Source organism: Trichomycterus rosablanca, chromosome 7, assembly GCF_030014385.1.
Source record: "Trichomycterus rosablanca isolate fTriRos1 chromosome 7, fTriRos1.hap1, whole genome shotgun sequence".
NCBI classification, from domain to species: Eukaryota; Metazoa; Chordata; class Actinopteri; order Siluriformes; family Trichomycteridae; genus Trichomycterus; species Trichomycterus rosablanca.
This window is the reverse complement of record NC_085994.1, coordinates 23,130,181-23,140,860: the sequence shown is the minus strand read 5'-3', so window position 1 is coordinate 23,140,860 and position 10,680 is coordinate 23,130,181. Positions and strand designations below refer to the sequence as shown.

The window sequence follows — 10,680 nt, the reverse complement described above, 5'->3', positions numbered from 1 at the left end:
TCCGACTCTCCGAGTCATGCGCACACACACACACCGCCCACAGCAGTGCACTGCACTCTCTGTATGCGTCACTGCAGGTGAGAGAGGAAACCACGCCCACGCTGCAGTCTCAGTACACACGGTGTTCCCAGTGGCGTAACTAGGAGCTCATGGGGCCCCAGTGCAAGAAAAAATTTGGGGCCCCCTGAAAAAATTTCATATATATATATATATATATATATATATGCTGCATGCTGATCAGCCCCGGTTCTGGACTGCTTTGCTTGGGGGGGGGCAGTAAAACCTAATGAGGGGGCATGTTGATAGTCATGTTTTTGAAGCCAGAAATATATTCAAGGCTTGATTTGTGCATGAATGATGACAGCCAAGCTATTGATACTGGCTTAAAGTGATGTATGAGGTAAAGAAATAAAAATGCATGTTTTCGAACTTAAACTTAAAACCCAATGATTAAAAAATACATGTTGATTATGTAAATGGAGAAAAAAGATTATCTAATTGTATTTCATTTTAATACGCCCCCTTAATTAAATTGCCATTACTAATAGAACAACTCTATTTCTTGAAAGGCTTTAATACAAATTTAAGTCAAAGCTGACAAATGTACCTACACACAGACTGAGAATATTCAAACGTGGAAATAGGAATGAGTGAGAATATTTATATTATTGGGAAATTAAAATATAAAGAAAACAAAAGAATACTAATTCTGTAAAAAAAAAAGTGTTTACCAGTATACCTGCCTCTCGCTCACACTAACAGAACATATACTGCCGAACTGAACTGTTTGGGGCAGTCTGCTGATTTTTATATGACTCAAAGAGCCAATCAGGAATAAGCAAGGAAATATCTTCACACTGTAAAACAAAATGCATTTTTGTGATTGGTTCAGAGATAATTTTAAAAATAGCCGTTGCTTGCATTGTGCTTGGGGGGGCAAAGACACAATTTGGGGGGGCAATGCCCCCCTCAGCCCCCCCCTAGCGCCGGCCCTGATGCTGATGGAGGCATGCCCCCCTAATTAATCGTTCTCGGTCACCCCCAGATATAGCCAATCATGAATGTATGTAAACGCCCTTCCCGCAGAAGATTCGAACTATGGATCCCAGCAGTAATAGGTTAGTGTAATTTAAAGCTGCACTACCTCAATGCCTCACTGTTATCAAACACCAAAAGAGCCTAGAGACAGTAATATATACACTGTTGGTACGTACACACCATGGTTGCCTTTGAGTTCTCTTTCTTGTTTCAGAGGTACTTCAAGCCAGTTGTCTGACCATAACCGTTTGACCTGTATCAAAGTCACTCAGGGGCTTATGTTTCCCCTATCTATCTATCTATCTATCTATCTATCTATCTATCTATCTATCTATCTATCTGTCTGTCTGTCTGTCTGTCTGTCTGTCTGTCTGTCTGTCTGTCTGTCTGTCTGTCTACACACTGATCAGCCATAAGATTAAAACCACCTCCTTGTTTCTAAACTCACTGTCAATTTTTATCAGCTCCACTTACCATAAAGAAGCACTTTGTAGTTCCACAATTACTGACTGTAGTCCATCTGGTTCTCTGCATGCTTTGTTAGCCCCCTTTAATGCTGTTCTTCAATGGTCAGAACTCTCCCAGGACCACCACAGAGTAGGTATTATATATATATATACAGTGTATCACAAAAGTGAGTACACCCCTCACATTTCTGCAGATATTTAAGTATATCTTTTCATGGGACAACACTGACAAAATGACACTTTGACACAATGAAAAGTAGTCTGTGTGCAGCTTATATAACAGTGTAAATTTATTCTTCCCTCAAAATAACTCAATATACAGCCATTAATGTCTAAACCACCGGCAACAAAAGTAAGTACACCCCTAAGAGACTACACCCCTAAATGTCCAAATTGAGCACTGCTTGTCATTTTCCCTCCAAAATGTCATGTGATTTGTTAGTGTTACTAGGTCTCAGGTGTGCATAGGGAGCAGGTGTGTTCAATTTAGTAGTACAGCTCTCATTCTCTCTCATACTGGTCACTGAAAGTTCCAACATGGCACCTCATGGCAAAGAACACTCTGTGGATCTTAAAAGACGAATTGTTGCGCTACATGAAGATGGCCAAGGCTACAAGAAGATTGCCAACACCCTGAAACTGAGCTGCAGCACAGTGGCCAAGATCATCCAGCGTTTTAAAAGAGCAGGGTCCACTCAGAACAGACCTCGCGTTGGTCGTCCAAAGAAGCTGAGTGCACGTGCTCAGCGTCACATCCAACTGCTGTCTTTGAAAGATAGGCGCAGGAGTGCTGTCAGCATTGCTGCAGAGATTGAAAAGGTGGGGGGTCAGCCTGTCAGGGCTCAGACCATACGCCGCACACTACATCAAATTGGTCTGCATGGCTGTCACCCCAGAAGGAAGCGTCTTCTGAAGTCTCTACACAAGAAAGCCCGCAAACAGTTTGCTGAAGACATGTCAACAAAGGACATGGATTACTGGAACCATGTCCTATGGTCTGATGAGACCAAGATTAATTTGTTTGGTTCAGATGGTCTCAAGCATGTGTGGCGGCAATCAGGTGAGGAGTACAAAGATAAGTGTGTCATGCCTACAGTCAAGCATGGTGGTGGGAATGCCATGGTCTGGGGCTGCATGAGTGCAGCAGGTGTTGGGGAGTTACATTTCATTGAGGGACACATGAACTCCAATATGTACTGTGAAATACTGAAGCAGAGCATGATCCCCTCCCTCCGGAAACTGGGTCGCAGGGCAGTGTTCCAGCATGATAATGACCCCAAACACACCTCTAACACGACCACTGCTTTATTGAAGAGGCTGAGGGTAAAGGTGATGGACTGGCCAAGCATGTCTCCAGACCTAAACCCAATAGAACATCTTTGGGGCATCCTCAAGCGGAAGGTGGAGGAGCGCAAAGTCTCGAATATCCGCCAGCTCCGTGATGTCGTCATGGAGGAGTGGAAAAGCATTCCAGTGGCAACCTGTGAAGCTCTGGTAAACTCCATGCCCAGGAGAGTTAAGGCAGTTCTGGGAAATAATGGTGGCCACACAAAATATTGACACTACAGGAACTTTCACTAAGGGGTGTACTCACTTTTGTTGCCGGTGGTTTAGACATTAATGGCTGTATATTGAGTTATTTTGAGGGAAGAATAAATTTACACTGTTATATAAGCTGCACACAGACTACTTTTCATTGTGTCAAAGTGTCATTTTGTCAGTGTTGTCCCATGAAAAGATATACTTAAATATCTGCAGAAATGTGAGGGGTGTACTCACTTTTGTGATACACTGTATATATACTGTATATATCAGATCAGAATAAATTAAAGGTAGGTGAAATTAAATTAAAGTGAAGTGAGTTCATGTCGTGGAGGGGCCAGTGCACTCCCCCCCCCCCCCCCCCCCTACCCCCCTACCCCCCCTGCCCCCACTGTAGTTACGCCTCTGGGTGTTCGTCAAGGTTAGCACCACTTTATTCTGGACAGGGTCGAGGTGGCACTGGTCACGACACAATAATACAGCCTGGGCAGGATGCCAATTTATCGTTCTCAGTCACCCCCAGATATAGCCAATCATGAATGTATGTAAACGCCCTTCCCGCATGAGATTCCAACTATGGATCCCAGCAGTAGTAGGTTAGTGTAATTTAAAGCTGCACTACATTTACATTTACATTTACATTTTCAGCATTTAGCAGATGCCTTTATCCAAAGCTGGCAGATGTGGGACTTGAACCAGTGACCCTCTGATTACTAGTCCTGTATCTTAATCGCTGAGCTACCACTGCACTACCTCAATGCCTCACTGTTATCAAACACCAAAACGAGCCTAGAGACAGTAATGTCTTATACCTTTCTTCTATAGTACTGATCAGGGTTGCTTACCTGAAAAAAAAGTTAATTTACAGTGTATTCAGACCCATTGGCAGGGGCATAAGTTGGGGGGGGGGGGGGGGGGTTGGTTGGTTGGCAGGTGCAATGGGACTCATGGCGAATGGGGGGCCCTTCACGACATTGCTGCACATTGCTTTTATATATATTAAATTTGTTGAGGGGGCCCAATTTTTTTTGTTGCACTGGGGCCCATGAGCTCCTAGTTACGCCACTACCACTTGGTTATTTGATTTCAATTGGATATAATTAAGATGAAAGGGGTGATGTCAAAACATAGACGAGTATTTACATATAGGTTACTCATATAGGCTGTGCTGATTTTTGTAGCTTCCATTTATTCTATCACTCAAATTATAAGTGTTATTTAATGACTGCCGTGAAATGTGGCACGTTCTTTAAAAAACTGCTTGAACTTTTTGAACTTTAGGTGTCAACACTGTCAAAGACAGATAAGTAGTCACTTAAATAAAGAGGAAGTGTAATTGTTAGTAATCAAGTAGGTCTATTATATTTTTATATATGTTTTATTACAGTTGACTTGTGTTTGCGTATTTTTTTTTCCATCTGGCCCAACAGGTTTTTGATTTGTAATTCATGTTTCTTAAAACCCCCAAACACTATGCAGAAGGTTAACTGGCTACTTTAAAATTGCCTGGAGGAGTAAGTTAATAAAAGAATAAAAAGGTGACTGTGTGATGGCCAACAACACAGTGATCCTGATTAGGATAAAGTAATTATTGAAGATAATTCTTTTTTTAAAATGGTGAAATAATATTAATGTAGTATATATATAGTATTTTGAATGCTGCTCTTTTACAATGCAATGTACATTAGACTCATAAATTGAGTATTTTTAATATTTTGATATACTTACACTATATTAATTACAAAAATATATATCTTTGTGTTCTAAATACATATTTTAAATACATTTATTCTGTTCTGACCAACCCTGCATACCATTTTGGAAAGATGATTTGGGAAAAGAGGATGGCTAGTTTCATAATGTGAAATGACATGGAAATTTTACATGCATAGAACATTAAATAGAACATTTATAAAGTTTAAATTATTAAACCAGTTGAGCCCCAGTCCGGCCTTGAACCTTAAAACTTGCAACAGTACATTTATTTAAAAACAAATCTACCAACTCAACAATAATCCTTGTTTGCCCCTCCTAATAAAGCATTGTAAAGTCCTGTAAGTAATGGGACTATCAGGATCAACAAGGGCTACTGGTTTCATTGTCTATAAGATCATTTAGCGCCATCTGCTGGTGGTATGTCAATGGCACATGATCTTGCAGAATGTTGTGAGACATTCATCATCAAATGAGTCTTAGTCGCTGCAACAAGCTTTCTGCAGTTCGTAACTGGTCCCTCCCTGGACCACTGGTATGTACACACCATTGCCTTTGAGTTCTCTTTCTTGTTTCAGAGGTACTTCAAGCCAGTTGTCTGACCATAACCGTTTGACCTGTATCAAAGTCACTCAGGTGCTTGTTTTTTTCCCTATCTATCTATCCATCCATCCATCCATCCATCCATCCATCCATCCATCCATCCATCCAACCAGCCAGTCAGCCAGCCATCCATCCATCTATCTCTCTGTATATATACACTGATCAGCCATAACATTACACAACACCTCCTTGTTTCTACACTCACTGTCCATTTTATCAGCTCCACTTATCATAAATAAGCACTTTGTAGTTCTACAATTACTGACTGTAGTCCATCGGTTTCTCTGCATGCTTTGTTAGCCCGCTTTAATGCTGTTCTTCAATGGTCAGAACTCCCCCAGGACCACCACAGAGTAGGTATTATTTGGGTGGTGGATCATTCTCAGCACTGCAGTGACACTGACATTGTGGTGGTGTGTTAGTGTGTGTTGTGCAGGTATGAGTGGATCAGACACAGCAGCGCTGCTGGAGTTTTTAAACACCTCACTGTCACTGCTGGACTGAGAATAGTCCACCAACCAAAAATATATCCAGCCAACAGTGCCCTGTGGGCAGCATCCTGTGACCACTGATGAAGGTCTAGAAGATGACCAACTCAAACAACAGCAAAAGATGAGCGATCATCTCTGACTTTACATCTACAAGGTGGACCAACTAGGTAAGAGTGTCTAATATAGTGGACAATGACTGGACATGGTATTTAAAAACTCCAGCAGTGCTGGCAGACACAGCAGTGTCTGATCCACTCATACCAGCACAACAGGGTGAAAGCAGGCTAAAAATGTATGTACAGAAATAGATGAACTACAGTCAATAATTGTAGAACTACAAAGTGCTTCTATATGGTAAGTGGAGCATATACATATCTAGTAATTTTACATGCCAATACAAAGTTTAAAAATCTAAAAATACTTTTTTAGGCTCATGAACCATATATGTAATCTGTAAAATGCACAAATAAAAATAGATTAAAATGTGATACATTTACTAACAATTCATAACATCTTTTTCCCAATGGTTGTTTACCTATTTTTCTTTAAAGCCAGTGCAATTTACCCTATAAAAATAAATTGTATAAATAATGTAATAATGTTTTTTTTTTTTAAAATATTTTTATTTAATAAATTTTCCAGTCTGACTAGAATGTTTTACATAAATAAACCAGTGCAGGTAAAGGCTGAGTGAGAACAAAAGTCTATTGGACCATAATGGTGCAAGGGCAGTAGTGTTCTTTTAATTAGTATTGCTATATACATTACTCACAAACAGAACATTCTCTAATGGCAGTTACTTTCACATTGAGCTTTGTTTTTAGACATCGATATGGCATCAAATGTATTTAAACAGAACATTTCCGAACAATCACTCGACAAAGATCATGCATTTAACATCGGTTTTGCATAATATGCATTTGCAGATTTGTACAGTTGCGCAAAATGTACACCCAAAATACATGAAGTTCACCTATTACACATTGTATAACACAGGACAGACACCACTTGTGTACAAGTACATTCAGAAAGACACATCTGGCATTTTTCTGAGCTGCAGCTACTGTAAGTTTACTATGAAGGGTCTATCAATGTGAAGAATGGGTGTACAGTAGGAATAAAATGAGTATATCATTGCTGACTATGTTCTGCCTTCACTAGAAACTGTAAACATAATGTGTGTGTATGTGTTATATTCTTGAATATCTAGGACATCAGCTTCTTCTGTCATCTTCATTTATAAATGTCCATGATGATGTTGATAAACGTTTCATAAACCCGTTGTGTTCATACCTGGACACTTACGATTATTCTGCACGTCTTTATAAATGAACATGACAGAAGAATCTGATGTCCTAGATATTCAACAACATAACACATACACACACATTATCTCAGGGCTACGGAACAGCCTAAGAAGAAATCGGACCAAACCTTTTTGTCTAGCATCAATCCCTGACCTCATAGATGCTCTTACCTATTACCCATATAACACATACACACACATCATGGACATCTCATTTCAAAACCATGGGCATAAGTATAGTGTTGGCCACAGCCTGCTCTCGTGGTCGAAAGGTGTCTTTATGAATTTGTGCCAATAGGTAAGAGCATCTATGAGGTCAGGGATTGATGCTAGACAAAAAGGTTTGGCCCGATTTCTTCTTAGGCTGTTCCGTAGCCCTGAGATAATGTGTGTGTATGTGTTATGTTGTTGAATATCTAGGACATCAGCATTGAGGTATGAACACGACGGGTTTATGAAACGTTTATTAACATCAGCCTCATTCATTAAGTCAATCGTTCAGTCACTCACAACTTGTGTAACATGGCATGGCTGTGCAGGGACCTTTAAAGAGATGACAACTCACAGTGAAGGGTCACCATGAGTGGGCATCATATGCACCCAGATTTACCTTACCAGAGGCAAGGTTTCCCAATCATGTCCATATAATATTCAATATTTATTCGAGCCAAATTAAAGGGAAAAATCGACTCCCACCATTCTTTTTTTTTTTTAATGTTTTTCTTATTTATATATTTTTTTTATTTGGAGAGGAGGATGCAGGACTCGTTTCTACTATCAAGATCTCGTTTTTTTTATCAAGGATCTTATTATTTATTTAAAAGAAAAAATGCATCTGGCAAAAATAACAAAGAATTTGATTTCCAAAGACTATGACAAAGTCTTCCTTTAGGAAATAAATAAGCAAGTAGTAATGCACCATGAAATGTGCAACAGTTTTATGTTTGTCTTGGGTTTCGTACATGACTTTTAACACTTTTTCCAACTTTAACATATAGAAATTACTATATGGCCAAAAGTATGTGGAGCTTGATGAACATCTAATTTAAAAACCATGGGCATAAGTATAGTGTTGGCCACAGCCTGCTCTCATAGCCTCACAGCCAACTTTTTGAAGTGTGTCTGTATGAATTTGTAGCCAAGAGGTAAGAGCATCTATGAGGTCAGGAATTGATGCTAGACAAAAAGGTTTGGCCTGGTTTCTTCCTAGGCTGTTGCATAGCCTTGAGGTCAGAGCTTTATGCAAGCCACCTCATTAAACCTTGTCTTCAAACTGTTGCCACAAAACTGATATCATAAAATACATTTTATATGACTCATATTATATACCTGTTAGCAGAAGTGTGGCTAAAACACTCACTCACTGCCGCTCAGGTGGCGCAGCGGTAAAAACACACGCTGGAACACCAGAGCTGGGATCTCGAATACATCGTATTGAGTCTCAGCTCTGCCTGCCGGCTAGGCTGAGCAGCCACATGAACAACGATTGACCTGTTGTTCATATAGGGACGAGGCATTAAGCCTGATAGGGACTCGCTCATAATTGATGCAACTACGACCTCTGCTGGCTGGTTAATCGCGCGCACACATAGGTGGGGAAAGAGTGTGTATCAGGGTGTGTCTCTTCGTACACAGAGCTGATCCGCAGCTGATCTTGTCTGGTGTAGGTGACAAAATGCATACGTCTGCTGCCCACGTGTCGGAGGGGGCGTGGGTTAGCTTCGTTCTCCTCAAATCAGGAAGCGTGAAGCAATTGGGTAATTGGACGCGCTAAAAGTCGGGAGAAAAAGGGGAGAAAATGCATAAACAAAATATATATTAGAAAAACTCACCCACTTTCTTTCCACACACCCATTCACCTATAGGGCAATTCAGTGTCTTCAATGACTGCATGTTTTTGGACTGTGGAAGGAAACCGGAGCTCCCGGAGGAAACCCACGCAGACAAACTCCACCCCACCTGGGGATCGAACCCAGGACCTTCTTGCTGTGAGGCGACAATGCTTCCCACACCTTAATTCAATAATAGGGGTGTCCACATACTGTTGGCCATAGAGTACATAAAAAGGGGCCAAAAATGTATACACTTAGATGATTTAATAGATGATGATATATACACATATATTTATATATATAATGAGACCCTCTGGTGTTTGGAAAGCTGTTATCAGAGTGGCTGCATCAATGTTTAGAAAGTTCTGAACAACTTCACATTTTTTAATTGATAGAAATAGTATTTGTAATTAAATGAGTTCTTATAATTTACTACAGTACAACTACAGTAAACTAATGTACATGCAGAAAAAAATCTACATTTTACAGTAATTTTTTCTCCTTTTATAGAAATATTTCAGTATTTCAGGGCACTAATATCTAAAATCTTTTTGTGAAATAACTGCACTGCTTCTAGAAATATATTGCAACATACAAAATACTTTAAAAGATCTGAAAATAGCTGTCTGAGTCCGCATGTGAAGTGTGCTAAACTTGCATTAGCTGCATTAAAAAGATTATGTATAATATAGCGGATGTGTAACCAGTGCCAGCTGATGCACAAACTGTCAGGACCAACAATCAATTACAGGTGTGTACAATCACACAACGTTAAAAAAAAAAAAGATGTATGATGAATCTGCCACAGGCCCTGAAGTGTTCAAAGCCACAGCTTTAAAGCACTCAAGCCGCAGAGCTCTGTGTGAGTGTGATAAAGCTGGTGGATCGTGGGTAATGTAATGTCCTACAGGTATTAAAATTAGACAGAGTTGTGTGAAACATAATGAAGACAATCAGCAGGTGGCAGAGGTTCTACTGTTTGCTTATGTCGCCTTTTCTTAAAATGACCTGCCGCTGCCACGGTGCCAGCTTGGTCTCGTCGTAGCCTAGAGTACGCAGCCGCTCCAGCTCCAGTTTCTCTTCTTTTTCCTTGTCCATCCTTTTCTGCTCTTCTTCTTTTCTGTAAAATCAAAGAAGATTAAAAAACACACATAAAATGAATAAACATGAGTGAAATGAAATAAAAAACCAGAGTGGCGAAGCAGTGCTTTCGGCCAGTCGGGCAACTACACAGACACGAATGGCTATGTTTGAGGAGGGGATGGCTGAACAGCCTAGCCAGTGGGAGGCGCGGTCTTAATGCTGAGCCCGGACGAAAATATGAAAGGGTCCTGTCAGAGAGTCAGTGCCTAAGGAATTATGCGGATCAGAATGACACTTTGTAGTTCTACAATTACTGACTGTAGTCCATCTGTTTCTCTGCATGCTTTGTTAGACCCCTTTCATGCTGTTCTTCAATGGTCAGGACCCCCACAGGACCTTATTATAGTAATTGTAAAACTACAAAGTGCTTCTATATGGTAAGTGGAGCTGATAAAATGGACAGTGAGTGTAGAAACAAGGAGGTGGTTTTAATGTTATGGCTGATCAGTGTATATAAACTGCTGAACATAGGGCAAGCAATCTTAAGGTGACATGCTATCAGCAATGCACATTATCATAAACCAATTTTACTAATAAATCTTGAA

At 40.2% G+C, this 10,680-nt stretch overlaps 1 protein-coding gene across 1 annotated transcript in view; it reads right to left on the bottom strand.

Moving 5' to 3' along the window:
• Positions 1-9,526: 9,526 nt before the first annotated feature.
• espn (espin) overlaps positions 9,527-10,680 on the bottom strand; it is a 90,137-nt gene continuing 88,983 nt past the window's right edge. The window contains exon 15 of the mRNA XM_062998534.1: positions 9,527-10,112. Within this exon, the coding sequence (XP_062854604.1) occupies positions 9,965-10,112 (148 nt within the window). The 3' untranslated portion in view covers positions 9,527-9,964. The remainder of the gene's footprint in view (positions 10,113-10,680) is intronic.